Source organism: Crinia signifera, chromosome 2 (assembly GCF_055691185.1).
Source record: "Crinia signifera chromosome 2, ASM5569118v1, whole genome shotgun sequence".
NCBI lineage: Eukaryota > Metazoa > Chordata > Amphibia > Anura > Myobatrachidae > Crinia > Crinia signifera.
Genome location: NC_139218.1, coordinates 330,719,679 through 330,735,886, shown reverse-complemented (window position 1 = coordinate 330,735,886; position 16,208 = coordinate 330,719,679). Strand labels below are relative to the sequence as shown.

The following is a 16,208-nucleotide window of genomic DNA, read 5'->3' as shown; positions in this document are numbered from 1 at the left end:
CAAACTTTTGTGTCTTTAAAAGGTAAGCTGAGCATACTGTATTATCTGGTTTCTGTCTCTTTCCTCTTTATATTAATGCCGCTATATCTAGTGCTGGATTTAAGTGTCATTCCGCCCCTAGGCACCACATCCCCACCTGACCAATTTTAAATTGGGGAGAGAGAGAGAGGGAGTGAGAGAGACCAAAATTGGGAGAGAAAGGAAGAGAGAAAAGGAGAGAAAGAAAGGGATAGAGAGATAGAAAAGGAGGGAGGAAGAGATTGAAAGGGAAAGGGAGAGAGAAAAGGGGAGTGAGAAAAGGAGAGTGGACAGAGATGGAGCTCAGAGAGAGAGGGTGAGTGTAGAGAGAGAGAGAGAGCGGGAGGAGAGAAAGATGAGGATGAGAGACGAGGACAAGTGAGACATGGATGAGAGAACAGGAAAGAGAGAGGTACATGGATGAGAGAGACAGATGAGGAGAGGGAGGGATGAGGATGAGAAATAAATAAATGAGAGAGACAAGGAGAGTGTGATGAGGATGAGAAAGAGTGAGAGAAACAGAAAAAGAGGAGAGGATGAAAGAGTGGAGAAAGAGATGGACGAGGACCAGAGAGACAAGGTTGAGAGGGAGATAGACAGGGACGAATGAGAGAAATGAGGACGAGAGAGCGGGAAGAGGACAAGAGAGAGAGATACAGAGATGAGGATGAGATAAAAAGACTAAGAAGAGAAATGAGAGAGACGAGAGAGAGAAGTGGAAGAGAGACAGAAGTGGAAGAGAGTGAGATGAGGATAGAGAGAGAAGTGGGAGAGAGAGGGGGGATGAGGACAAGAGAGAGAGAGATGGGGATAATAGAGAGAGGACAACAGAAAAAGAGAGATGAGGAGAACATAGAGAAATAAGGATAAAAGGGATGAGGATGAGAGAGATGAGGATGAAAGAGGTGAGGACATAAGACAGTCAGCCAGGGCAAGTATAAATCTGCACTGACCTTGGTGGGGCACTCGGACACAAATCTCCTTTACTCTGGCTGACAGTGGGTTGCTTATGTCACAGTGCTGATGTTGCAGCACTTAAGACTTTGAGGAATGATAAGTCAATTATAATCCATCCAGCGAATAAAGGGGCTAGTTGTAACGAGGCAGGTACATGCATGTGGTGGTGGGCAGAGCCCTCAGCCGGGACCGCTGTTTAGAATGGCCACGGCGCACCCTACACTGGCTCTATTGACCTCCTCGGGCAGATGACCGTAGTCTGCAGTTAGCTAGACTTCACCTTTAATCGCCACGTTCCAAGGAGCGTCCAAACTCACCACGAAGTCCATCGCAATGTGGGACAATGGCCTTGACAGAATGGACAAAGGCATAAGTTTTCCAAAAGGCCTTGAACAAGGAACCTTATGCCTGGCACAGACAGGACACATCAAAATGAATACCTTGACATAATGGACATGAAAAAGGGGGTTTTGAGCAGTGCTAATGATTAAATTTGGAAAAGAAATTTGGTTAGATCTAGTACAAGATTTATTAAATGTTCTAAAAAGACATAAGCCAGAATTGTGTGTTGCAATAAAACAAAGAAATGTTAAAACTTCAATTCATCTCACCAAACCAAAAAATACGTATGGGAATGACCAGGAGAGTCCCGAGAGTCCAAAGGGAACAAAGATGTCCCCAAATGGGCAAATTTGGAGGGAGTACAAGATGAATCATATAGGTGTGGCCCAAAGATGGCACAAATTATCAACTCCCACTGCTGGCTGTGGTGTAGCGGGATGCTGTCCTCAACCTCTTTGTATCATTGCAAGTGTAGTTATTTGTATCCTAGATGGAAGTTGTAGGGGAGTCCAGATGGAAATAAATGGCTCTGCAATCCCAGAGTCCTTGGTGGTTTGTAAATGGTGAGGTATGGTGAGTTCCTGGCCGGTTTTACTATTCCAGGTAGCTTTATCAAAGGATATCTGGCATATGAGGGTTTCTGGCTTAAATACCTGTGACATGGGTCATGTGACCAACTTTTTTAGATCAACCAATCTAAATGTAAATAGTAAGAATAGCGCTTAGGTAGGAGGCAAAGGACCATCTAATAATAAAACTTACAATAAGCTGCTAAAATATTTCATGAGAGTTTTCGTGCTGTTCACCTGACGATGGGGTGTCTATCACCCCGAAACGTTCTACCATTAAAGTTCACTTGTCTTTCAAATCCTTGAGTGCCGTGCGTTGGGGTGCCTGCTTCATTTCCACATTTGCAGATTATCTTATTGTTGCAAATATGATTGTTCTGTGAGAAGTCGGGGAGTAGCGTAAAATAAGTACATCAGTTTCGGCAACAAGACCCTTTTGGCTGCCACTATTCTGCCTAACCAGGAAACCTCATGTAGCATCCAGTATCCAGTCAACCGCTCAAAAGCCCTCAATAAGAGGCTATAGTTACATTCAATGAAATCATCTGCATTTGCCAAATGAATTCAAGGTATTTCAAAGAGCGCCCCTGCCAGGCATAATTAATTTGTATGAATTTTAAAGTTGAATTAAAACCTCCACAGGGATAGTAAAGAGGAGTGCTTCGGTTTTATTACTCTAGGAGATCTCTGAATATTCCTGCAAGATTTTTTGCAGTTCCGTGAAAGAGGACTCCGAATCCTGTAGGCACAGCAAGATGTCATCTGCAAAAAGACTAATTTCATGGGGGTTGCCCCCTATCATGGGACCTTTAATTAATTTCATTGTCCTAATCCGTTTCACCAAGGGTTCGATTGCTGAGGCAAAAATTAGAGGGGATAACTAGGATGTTTAAAGAACTTATGGCATTACATAGTTCTGCAATTAAAAAGGCACTAGCAGGAACTGAGGTTGAACAACTAGTGGCAAAACATTACAGAACCTGTGGATATCCATTATCAGAATAGTGGTATCTGATCACTGATCAGGTGAAAGTATTACAACAAGGCGGTGACAGAAGTGCCGCCTTAAACAAGCTTGAATATAAATACTGTACCAAGAGGACTGAATGATAAAATCAACTGGAATGTATTTTAAGGAAAGAGAACCTACTGTATGTATTTCTTTCTATTTCAGTTCATGCAACCTGGGCCATTTTTGGCCCAGGTTGCATGAAGGGTCATTCTAATCCATACTCACCATTGCGATTCGCAATGGTGAGCAATGGTGATGGAATGCACATGTGCATATTCGCTTATGCGAATGTGCAGGCCATCTGTGTGAGCGGACGTGGCGACTTGTATATCCCAGCATTTTATGGGTGTCCCATAAGAATGCTCGGCATTCCCATGGTAATTTGCCTGTGACACGGGTCCTGAAGGTGGGTAGCTGACATCACCGTATGTCAGCTGTCGCCCTCTTCCCGTACAAAGGCGCCACATATCTAAGTCACTAGAGCAGGCATTCCCAACCACGGTCCTCAAGACACACCAACAGTGCAGGTTTTGTAGATATCCAGGCTTGAACACAGGTGACTTAATTAGTATCTGAGGGATTCTGATTAAACCATCTGTGCTGAAGCCTGGATATCACTAAAACCTGCACTGTTGGTGTGCCTTGAGGACCGTGGTTGGGAATGCCTGCACTAGAGAGTGACTTAGATTTGCGAGCGCCTTAGAAATTATTCCATGGTGGTTGACCATGGAATGATTTTTTTTTCAACGCAAGCTGTGGCAAGCTGCACCATTAAAGTACTGTACTTTATTACATACATTTTTTATTTTATATATATATATATATATATATATATATATATATGCTTAAGGGTAAATTATTGAATTATTTGAGACTACAGCTTTTATATTGCTATTGGAAAGTCAATGTGATTTGTATTATTCTTTCAGAAATCCCACGCCGTTTAAAAAATAATAATAATAATTTAACACACTTTTTAATCTGTGCATGGTTCTGTCAAACTCGCCAGGCCGGACCTGGTCTATTTATTTAGCAATTTTTGGTCATGTTTAGGATGCGTTTTGAAAACGCGATTTACATTTGCATTACATCTATGAGAAAACATCTGGATGCGATTTTGAATGTGCGATTTTTTTGACAGGTCAAAATAGGCAAATTGACTGCATTTCGCATGTTACTTCATGTGCGATTTTAGGAAAATGTGCGATTTCTGAAGTTTTTTTACAAAAAAAATCACACATTACCAAAAATCGCATTTTACTACATTTGGCCCATCGTCTCCTAAATAACATACTTGCAAATACTGAATTCCGATTCAATGATCTATACATTGTTATGGGGTACAACATGCTTTCTACTGTTTATATGATATATTCAAAGTCACAGTGCCTGACAATCAGGAACTTCTACATGACTTCTGATAGCTGTTCTATGAAATATACTAGGTACACTATTACTATTGAAAGTGTAAACAAATATGGCTGAAATGATGTATAACTTCCATGAGTGTATTTTCTATACAGGTACCAAGTGTATTATATTGCAATTTTAATAATTTTCTTGAATGTGTGCTTTCAACAGTCTCTCTGGATCTAGTGGAGAACCAGGTGCAAACATTTAAAGTTCTGCTACAAAGTTACACAACAGCTGAAGTTCAGAGAGGTTGTTAGACACACAAGGTTAGTCCTGTGTGCATGCCGAGGTCACTGATAGATGCCGCCTATATAACACTCACAGGTCCAGTGTAGTATGCAGGATTCGTGCAGAATACACTACATCATGAGGAACAGCTTTGCCCTTCTATGGCTCCTGCCATGTCTGATCTCCGGAGCTCATCTGCCAGAACCACGTGAGAATCTTTCTCTTCTTCTTTTCGTTGAGTGTCGGCACATGTTTGGTAGTGTAAATCTGCAGATATTTAGATTCTAGAATAAATTAGCAGCCATTTACATAGTGTATGACAAATTACTATGCAACTTTATCTTATTGCGCTGGTTATCATTTTATATGAGACCGAAATCATCTTATATCCATTTACAAAGTAACCAAAATAAGGTTGAGAATGATAAAGGGCCTTATTCTGGTTGATTCGCACCCTGCGTATGCACATGCGCACAGTGTGGCCATCGGTCCCCATGCGAATGCAGGGAGGTTGCGAAGCAACCAGAATAAGCCCCTAAATCTCTGTTTCCAACCCCCTACATTGCTATCATCTAATATTTATATGACATCAGCATGTAGAGCATAGCTATACAATCAAACAGTAATAGGCACACTGACTATCCCCTTGAAGCTTACAATCATATCACCCTTCTACTAGGGATAAGTGTGTCGTTCGTCTGACAGACATTAGAGGTCTGGCAGGACATTCTAGTGTCTGTCTCCTTTAAGGCAGTGGCCAATTTTGGAGCTGCTCACAGAGACTCTGCAGCGCTGGCTCCTTATGCCTCCTGATCTCTGGTGCAGCAGAGGAGAGAGGAGAGGGGGCCGCCAGGGCGCTCTGTCTCCTCCCTGGCTCCTGGATCCACTCTCCCTATGCCTCTGCTTGGACCAAAATAAACTCCTCCTTTCAACACATAGACACTCTTACAAACACTGAACTGCCTACTGTATTACTATGTTTACCATCAATTTAACTATAACTGTTCATTATAAGTTATTATGGTGGCATTAATCAAATGTTTTTTTGTTTGCTTTTGATAACCTGGAAAACACAGGACAATCGCGAGCTGCCACAGCTACTGAAATTGCAAATCTGGCGGAGCAGTTGTATGCTGCGGATGTAAACAAAGCTAGCACCAGTGACATTACATTGAACCTGCAGTATAAGGCGGCTAGTACTCAGACCAGTTCAGGAACGGACTTTGCCAGCCAAAAGTAAGATTATTAGTTTTCAGTTTTCACAGACCCATTATTTTCTTTGGTATTTGTTGGGTATAATGATATCTGTAATTTGTTAAGGTCAAGTTAAAGGTTATAGGTCAAGTTATAGGTAACATTGTTTGATTCTGGAAAAAAAAGCAATCCATGTCTCCATTTTTTTAAACATTGTATGAGCATGCTCTGCACTATGGGGGCTGATGGTCACCCCACCAGTTCCTCTTTCCCATGAATAGACACTGTGTGCTATGGAACTCTAGCCAATTGGAGAGCCAGCTAAACGGCCTCTGCTTATTACAGCGGCCTATTGTTACCTGTAAATAAAGGACTAATATTTTCCATACATTGGAGGGGAATAATGGCACATAAAGGGTACTTTTAAATGACTCAAGAATGTTTCCATAGTCATAGTGTTCACATGAGTAGAATGTTGACAAAAATCCTCCTGGTCTGGGGGGACTTACCTGTTTCGGTGAGTCCAGAGACTTTGGCAATGTCTTATGTGTGTGGCATTCAGATAGATTTTTCCAGCAATGGATTCAGTTGTAACGCTAATTCCTAACTCTAATCCTAACCATCCACCTAATGCCTAAAGTAACAGCCTAACCCTGTGTCTGACTTTCCGACTTTTTTTTTTTTATTTAATTTCCAAATTTTGTTAAAATTATATCTTTCAGGAGTTAAATTTTCCATCCATCTAATTTTAAAATAATCAAATAAAAAGGTATGTGTCCACATTGTTTTTAGCCTTTATTATAGTTTCTATTTCCTTCGCAGGCTTTACAGTTATGTGAACGAAGCCAAACTCTTTGCTCGCCCAACATTTTCCCGCTATATTGCTCTACTTGACAATTATATCAAGACCTCAGGAACAGCGGAGACAGTGACCAGCGCAGAGCTCGCAGAGCAAACTGCTTTCATAGATGAAATTTTCAAAACCTCCGTTCTGAACCTACTGTCAAATTTTTTAGTTTCCAAAGGTGAATCTGGAACAGACTTTGAGATGTGATTACTGCATAAGATGTATATTACAGGTCCACCCAGTGAGGAAATTAATAATGCATGCAAACCAGTGGGTACAAGGTCATTAAGAAAAATCTGGTCTTAAACTTTGTGTAATTAAAAGAAGGGGTGGTGTTGATGTGGCCACGTCACTCCGGGGGGGGGGGGGGGGTTGTGTCTGCTGCCAGGGCAGGACACGGATGTGTGCATGCACTGCAGGGGGAGATCGGGCACGCAGTGTGTGGTGTGCGGGTGTCACCCCATCCTGGCGAGTGAAGTGGCATGGACCGCTGAGTCACTCCACAGGGGGCGGGGGGATGGGCAATGCGGCGGTTGCAGCAAGAGTTACCGCTCACCTCCATCCCATCCAAGGGGGGGGGGGGGGACACCTGCTCCAACTTCTTCCCTCCAGTGGCCGACGCCCTAGGTAAATGTCTAAGGCTGCCTACTGGTGGCGCCGGTCCTGGGTGAGACACTAATTTTTGAGAGAGCCCTGCAGTGCTCATGGTTACAGTCCTGATGGGGGGGTAGGCACTGCTGAGAGACTACAAGAGCTAGTTAGACAATCCCCCCACCCCCACTGGGGGACACTGCCGGCCATGAGAGGGACAGGGGACCAACCAAAAAAACTGGGACAGTCCCACAAAAATTGTTACAGCTGGGAGGTTTTACATGACGTGCTATTATATCCGCCTGTTTATTATCAGTTAACTAAATGAAATAGCAATAGAACATTGACAGCTAAAAATGTGGTCAACTTAACAAACTGTCTCCATGTACAGGTTACTATGCCAGCGCTGCAAGCTTTAAGACTGACCTGAAGGAGATGTGGTTTGGACTTTACACTCGCACCAAAGGACCCTTGGATTCTTCAGGCTTTGAGCACATTTTCCCTGGTAAGAATATACGGGAAACTAAACTAAACAAGAAACTAAGACATTTGCCCAAATAGTTCCAATTGGCAGCAATGTTTTTCACACCACTAATTTTTTATACTCTTCTTACATATTTCTTATTACTAGTCAATCTTTTTTTTTCACTACAAGCGAAACAAATATGATATTGTAGAAGCAATGTACCCACTATCACAGTCACAGCAATGAATAAATGTCCCTTACAGGAAATACATCTTGCAGGATTTTGTTTCTTAGAACATGTTTCCCACTTTTTTATTTCATATAGAAGTATTTGCCCCTAGTGTATACTCTCATATGTGAGCATTCTATAAAACCCAAAAATCTCATATTAATAGATTTGGTCCTTTCTTGGTATTGCATTTTAAACCATTAACAGATGTCTTAAGAATGGTTGCCTTTTAACGGGTCAAACATTAACCCTTTGAGTGGCAAGTGAATTTGTCAAAATAGGTGTGTAAATTGGCAAGCAAACTTTATTCATCATAATGACCTGTAATGTTTACCTTATATACCTTATATAATCTCTTTGTACACATTTTTATTTTAATTTATATAACAAATGTGAGCAACGCCGGCATTTTTAGTGGATATTTTGAACATATCTCACAGAGATGTCGGCGCTCAAAGGGTTAAGTCCAGAAAATGTCAAGCTAAAGTCATTATCCTCTATCTCCAACCAATGGGAGTGCAATGTGAGGGATCCCATATCTGCGCCACTGTTGAAATGGGTCTCTGTGTGCTTTCTCCCTCTGTTTCAATTTTCCCGAGGTTCCACGATGACAATGAGACTTATGATCCTGAGATATTACTGTAGTAAAACATCACTTATTTTGCTCGAATCTGATAGAGATGCAAGCAAAAAAAAAAAGCCATGTCTTATCTACCATAACACCGAGACTGTGCCCAGTCACACATTTCGAGGATCTCTTGTCTAATCAAATCTGCTAGTAAAGGTCTTTGTAAATACAGTACAATAATCTCTGCTTTTGTGCATAGTAAGAGACTGGTGGTGGTGGGCATGGATTTGTGGTAGAAACAGCTTTAGCTTTAGTTAGAAATTTACATTTTGATTGCGTCTTTCTTGACAAAGGAGATACAGTACTACAGGAACAGTGACAGTAACAGTTTCTGCAGGGTCCCGGACAGCTCCCCGATAATCGGGATTCCGACAGTCATTACTCCGACGTCGGAATCCCGACTCCTCCCTCGTGGGGGTCCACGGCCCCCATAGAGGGAGAATAAAATAGGTGGCGAGTGCAGCGTGGTGAGCGCAGGGGGCCCGCAAGGGGCTTCATTACGCTCCCCCTGCTGTGCAGTCGGGATTCCGACGTCGGAGAAATGACTGTCGGAATACTGCTCAGTTTAGCTTCATTATGTTTACCAAACTTACACCTTAAAGCCCCCTTACAGTCCAGGTCTCAAGAATATCTATGTTTAACCAGATGTAAGTCATGAGGGGATTTGTAGTTTGAAAACATCTGGAGAGCCACAGGTTGGCCAGGCCTGGTCTATAGGGTTCTCTGGGAAGATCCCCAGTGGACTGACAAACTCCTGAAGCCTGTTTTGTTTGCTGACATGACAGCCTGCCCACCATTGTCATTACACTGCATTGTTCCCATTTATTCTGTTACTTCATCTCCACATCATCCTGTCATCCAGTGATGCTGCCATGGCCACCTGGCATGTTATACCTGTGGTGCTCCTTGGCATGTTATACCTGTGGTGCTCCTTGGCATGTTGGGCCGCTACTACAACATTTTCCAGGGCCACTTTTAGTTCCCGATCCACCCCTGACTGTATTTATTACATGAGTGATATGTAGTTGTATTATACTAGTTGTAGTGCACTTAGGACTGCGTTTTCCAGAAGACGTGCATAGGGGAGTTGCATTGTATGTCCTAATAGAGAATATAATAAGAATTGATTACCAGAAACTCTAGTGTTTTATGGTCAGGGAAAGTGTACTGTACTTTATATGCGAACTTTCTATATCCATATAAGGTTATTATAAGTAATTTTTCTTCACTGAAAACAGGTGAAATCCATAATAATCAGATATCTGGATTCCATAGCTGGGTGCAGTTTTACTTGCAGGAAAAGGCTGGACAGATTAACTACCTGAGCTACAGCGCAAAAGGACCAGTAAGTATAATGCACTGGGCTGTGCAAAAGTTATCAATGTATTTCAGTATCACCTACATGAGAGACTTTTCATGTACCGCACCAGTCTGTGGAAAACAAACTTGGGTGAGAGACGTACTGTACGTTCCTCTGAGCGGTGGACTTTTTTTGCTTTTTATTTTAACATACAAATATCAGGCTAATAGTGCAGAAAAAAAGTGTAGCAAAGGATAGAATAAAATGAGAAGAGTTGAGTGAGAGGGAACATACAGTATGGCTCTCCCGAACTTTCTGCAATGCGGACCAGTCAGAAGCCTAGGGCCCTGGCTCTTTTTACATCTGTAATATGTCAAAGAATGTTTTTACTTTTATGTAGCCAAAGAGCTGACAGAGGGGGTGCGGCTCTGGTGGCCAACAGTGAGCTCTTCTCTAGGAGGAGGGGTAGTACGAGTGTGTGGGCAGAATAGGAGGTTTAGGCAGCAATAGCGCCATGGGGGTTAGGAATGGGATGGAAGTTCTTTGCCGGCCACAGGAATAAATGGCTAATGGTGGGCGATACAGTGGGGGTGATACAGTCGCTGGGAGAGAACACAGAGGCGGTGAAATAAACAATATATAGTTTTGAAAAGGAATAGTGGCAGAAAGGGGATACAGATAGAAACACAAAGAACCAGAAGGTGGCACATAGAGGCAGTAGGGGGGTACAGTATGAGGCGCAATGGGACACAGAGAGGAAGAAAGGGGAAGAGATAAACAGCTGGGGGTACAGAGAGGTTCCTGAACACCTGAAGGAGGCACAGAGACATTCAGAGAATAAGCAGTGGGTACAGACAAGAGGCAGTAGGTGGGTACAGATAGAGGCAGAAGGGAGTACCGAGAATGCACAGTCAGTGTGATCACTCCACTTCTCCTTGACCCCTATAAAGAGAACCTGATAGACCCCCTAATTACATGGGCCTGATAGAGGAGCCCAGGTCCTCCATTTACCCCCTATCCTGCCCCACCTGTCAGTGACTCTCCATCCTAGCAAACGCTGCTTTGTGCTGGGCTGCAGTGGGTTCAGGGAGGCTGAAGACCAGCTTAGATGCAGAAATCTGATCACACTACGCAACTCAATGTTTGACCATGTTTCTGCAAGCCCCGCTATGTTACCTTCTGATGTTAGGACAGTATGACAGATGTAAGATGGCGGGGCTGTGGCATGACACTGCTGGCTGTTGGAGCCCAGTATTTTGTCCCCTATATTTTTTGAAGCAAGATTGGTCCAATTGGCCGGTCCTGGTTTCTTAAATATGGGGGATGCCCACTATTCCCCCCCCCCCCTGTATTTGGGGAACCAGGTCCCGCTCAACCACGCCATATTTTTTAATAGTAAATTTAACACATTTTTTTTGCAGAACCATGCACAGATCTGACTGTTCTGTGCATGGTTCTGTCAAACTTGCTGGGCTGGACCTGGTCTATTTATTTTGCGATTTTTGGTCACGTTTAAGGTGCGATTTGAAAAATTAATTAAATTTTTTATTTTGCTTTTCTCTATGAAAAAACATCAGGATGTGATTTTGAATGTGCAACTTTTTCGACAGGTCAAATTTTACTAGATGTGTGATTTTCTGAAAACATGCTATACCAGGGGTTCTCAAACACAGTCCACAGGACCCCACACAGTTCCCGTTTTGCAGGTCACCCGGCAGGTGCACTCATTACTCACTGACACATTTTAAAAGATACACAGGTGGAGTTAATTATTTCACTTGTGATTCTGTCAGGAGACCTGCAAAACATGCAACGTGTGGGGTCTTGAGAACTGAGTTTGAGAACCTGTGCAATAAACAGTTCATTACACTGAATCAGCTCAAACTAATGGTTTTATTTTTTATAGTGGTCAGGATATCCTGATGTATATGGATTTCAGTTCAAGTGGGGCACCTATCTGAAAACCCTGGGCTCAATGTTTATAGGATCCAGTCCTGAGTTTGAGATTGCCATATTAAGTCTGTGTTATATAACCACCCCTGATAAACTGTGAGTATTTCTAGCTCATTAATATATTTATTATTTAATCTGTTGCATCACTGCATCTTCTAAGATGTCTCATATTGTATTTAAGGTGCTCTGTCAAAATTGGTGGTCAAACCCTCAGAATCCAAACCTACACTTGGGCCAACTCAACCTATGGAGCTGGCAAGAGATACGTGGCATCTGCTTACCCCACTGTTTAGAAGGAGAATATGTTACTTACTTACTTCAATGAAATAAAGTGCTTTCTTCTATCTGCTAGTCTGCTTTATTTTTTAAATTGCACTTTGACTTGTCACCAGAGGAAATGCAGTCCCTTTTAAAATAACACCATATTCACCATGTTTAGTCACACTTGCCAGCAGACTGATGCTGCTAACAACAGAGAAACTGGGACTTTGGAGGGGTGGGGCCAATGTCTGCATCATTAGGGATACGGGAGGAGTACCCACTCCTGAGGAATGCAGGGGCTACCCAAAACTTTCAGGAGAGTAACATTTATATTTATCAATGGATGGCAATTGGTGAGGATTCAAGAAAGTTCTCCACTCGAGTAATGTGTACACAGCTGGGACAGGCCATGATCCCTCACATGAGTGTGTCACAGACTTGTAGAATCAGAACACTGAAAGGTTCACATTCCACCGGATCTCATAGTATTGTTTGTTTATCATTGATTTAAATGATTAAAATGCACTTTATTTCTGACATATTAGCAGGTTAAGTAAAGGTTCATTGTAAAAGTCACATAACAGATCACTGCAGACCTGGTGCCTATAATTCAGGGATGGGGAACCTTTGGCCCTCTAGCTGTTGTTAAACTCCACATCCCAGCATGCCCTGCTACAGATTTGCTATTTGGCCATGCTAACTGTTGCAGCAGGGCATGCTGGGATGTATAGTTCAACAACAGCTGGGTTACCCATCCCTACTATACGTGAAGATAAGTGGTACTTCACTAAATCAGCTCCACCACCTGATTAGAGATATCTGGATACTGTCTTTAAAGTCATCTATGCTTTCCATGTTCCTCTTTGGGCACAGCGCTTGTATTTTAAAACTAATATTCTTATCACATCTGGGTCATACATAAGTGTCGCCCTACCTACCTGCTTGTAGTAGCCCAGGCTTTCAATCCTATAAGATAGTAGCTTCCAATCATAAATTATTGGTTCAACTTCTAGGTTTACAAACTACAATACTGTATGTCAGAGGTTTAGCTTTACATTCTTCTCATTCTTTCTCACACCCATTATTATATATATGGACACAGAGAGAGAGACAGAGAGACAGAGAGAGAGAGGAGAGAGAGAGAGAGAGAGAGAGAGAGAGAGTATTTAGAAACAAAGGACATCACAGGGGACTTTCAAATAAAACTTATCTTAAGGAAAGTACATTTTGCCCAGTTCCTGATGATGTCATATTTAATTAGAGTTCAGGAACTGAGTTCCTGCTGGTTCCTGCTGAAAAATAGCACTGGTCTTTGTTATTAATGGAATCAACCAGATAGGAACACCAAGATTCCAAATTTTTCCATTTCCCTTCCTTTACAGGTATATTATGTCATGATGCTGTCACACATAGGTGCCTATAGCGGCACTTATGTTCTCGCCTGCTCTAGCGCTAGCAGGCAGAAGATAGAGAACACACTTTAGTACAAATTGAGAAGTAGTATGTACAATGATTTTCTCTGCCTTTTTCATTCGGCTCCCTCCACTTAGCACATGATGCCCATACACTCTTAGGGGTAAATTTTATAAGATGGAAGTTCTGTTTCAGAATCTACTTATTTATTTAGCAGCTTCTAGAAGATAATAAATATAATCTGATTGGTTTCCCATAGCAACTTCCCATATAAAATAGAATTTCCCATCTTAGTAAATTTACCCCTTAGTGGACGCTTTGTCAGGTATATTTTTGCTATACTGGTTGGGACCCCATTTTGCCCCCAAAAACAGAATAATGGAAATAGCTCTAAAGCCCAGATGCATCAAGCTTCAAAAAATGATAAAATGGAGAACACTAAACAACCAGCCAATCCGCTTCTACCTGTCACATCACAGGCTGGGTTTGAAATATGACAAGCAGGAGCTGATTGGCTGGTTGTTTATTACTCTCCATTTGATCACTTTTTTAAAACTTGATACATCTGGCCCTTAGAGAGGATGGTCCATTTTGATAGGGTAACCTCATCAAGGTGCCACAGATTTGCTGACTGAACATTCAGGCTGCAAGTATCCCATTCTGCAGCCTTCAGAGGAACCCTATTTTATGGAGATCTAGTATGTGTGCAGGCCACTGAACTGCTTGCCAGCTTGTGACATGACATGCAATTAGATCATGATGCATAGACTATAGCCATAGAGATATACAAATGTTTACACACAATACTCTGGCAGACTGTGGTATTTAAATGATTTTCATTTGTAATTAAGGAGCTTACTAAATGCCAGAATCTAGATAGCTGACAATGAGAAACATGCACTAAGCTTCCAAAGTGATAAAGTGGAGAATGATAAACAACCAACCAATTAGCTCCAGCCTGACAATTTTCAAACACAGTCTGTGACATGTCAGGTAGGAGCTGAATGATTGGTTGTTTATCACTCTCCAATTGATCACTTTGAAACTTAGTGCATCTGGAACATTGTCTAGGTCAGTGGTTCTCAAACTGTGGGTCCTGACCCTAAAGTGGGTCCCAATCTTCTCAGTCTGGGTCGCGACTCCATGTTGCTGACCATCATTCTGATGACTTTTCTAATCTCAGAGTCTAATTCAAGGAGTCTGAAATCTGTTGAATTGTCTGTTATGTTAGACTCCTCCCATCACTCTGTGCCTCCACAATGCTGCCATGTATGTGCTGTCTGCTGACCACATGTGATGTGATGACCTTCTGCAGTAATTTACTGGGGACCTGTCATTATTTTTATTGTCTAATGGGGTCCCAGAGCAAAATAGTTTGAGGACCCCTGGTCTAGGTCAACAGTCAATACAGATGGAGTCATCCTCATCTAGCCCTTTAATAGGATTAAGTGAGCCAGAGCTGTTGGATTTAATCCAATGCTAATCCCCTACTGTATTGTTCTATGTATTGTATTGCAGTTGAGAACAATAGATAATAATAAACCTTGGTGAGCCATTGGCTCACCATGGCTCTCCAGAGAAGGCTAGCTGAGGAGGGCTTCATCTGTACATAAATACGATCAATATGGTCAAAAGTTCAATACAAGCAATAGGTCAACTGCTCTATGGTGAAAAGGTCCACAAGAGTTTTTTGGGCACAATTGCATCATCACGGCCCAAACTATTGCCATTGATAAATAGGGACAGGGGTACGATTTCCCAATTCTGTGCAAATCATGTCATTGCCCCATTCACTTTCGATGTGCAGACAAGTGGATGATGAGGGTAGTGAGGGGAGTGCCAGTGGCTGGCCAGCTCCAGAAGACTTGCTTCATTTCCTGATGTCTGGGAGTGCCGCCCGATTATCAGGAGCCTCCTGACTGCTCTGAGAGAGTGGGCAGGTAAATTTGCAAATGCATCTAAAAGTAAAGCTGTTAAAGTGATCACAGCATCAGTTACAATACTGCGGGCAGACTTACTAAGCCTGGTGAAGTGACAATATGACTGGTACTTCAGAAGTGTGGCCAATCAGCTCATAACTGTAATTTTCCAAGCTTATGTTGTAACTTGACAGTTAGGAGCTGATTGCCAAGTGATAAATTACCAGCCACTTTATCACTTCACCGAGCTTAATAAATCTGCCTCCCGGTATCAGAAAACTGAGCACATCTATTACAAAGTAGTAATCGGAATTGTAAGTAAGTACTCATATTATTACGGAGAGAGTTTGGTCACATTTGGGATGAAGTAGCCTAAGAATAATTACCAACACACAAGGACAGAGTGGAACTATGTCCAGTATTTGTTCATGAAAACAGAATAATAACAGATGGTGTGAATTATTTTCAGCACACATATCAAGAACGGTGGCTTTGTGCAGCTGTTCAAATACAAAGAATCAAGGAAAAACACAGATTAACAGAAAGTGGTTCTGTTCTTACTGTAACTTCACCTTAGCCTACAGAGCAAGAGAAGTGGCTCTGTGGCTGGTAATTCATACAGAATAAAGGAATAAAGGTCTGGTACTGAAATATCAATCTAGCATTTAGGATGATGAAATGGATGATACAATGCAGTTGTGAATGTATAACAAATAAGAGCAGAGACAAGGAATTACTTAAAAAGTCCAATATAAACACGCTCCCTAGGTCGACAGTCAATAGGTAGACCACTATAGGTCAGTACGGATGGTGTAATGGTTAGCATTACTGCCTCAAAGCGCTGAGGTCATGGGTTCGATCCCAACCA

The 16,208-nt window shown here is 42.1% G+C and overlaps 1 protein-coding gene across 1 annotated transcript; it reads left to right on the top strand.

The window, feature by feature from the left end:
- Positions 1–4,677: 4,677 nt before the first annotated feature.
- LOC146059115 (uridylate-specific endoribonuclease D-like) lies at positions 4,678–12,040 on the top strand. The gene is made up of 7 exons (XM_083171235.1): positions 4,678–4,747; positions 5,616–5,775; positions 6,556–6,758; positions 7,563–7,676; positions 9,733–9,839; positions 11,701–11,843; positions 11,929–12,040. Exons 1-7 carry the CDS (start codon positions 4,678–4,680, stop codon positions 12,038–12,040), a joined length of 909 nt encoding a protein of 302 aa, XP_083027361.1.
- The last annotated feature ends 4,168 nt before the right edge of the window (positions 12,041–16,208 follow it).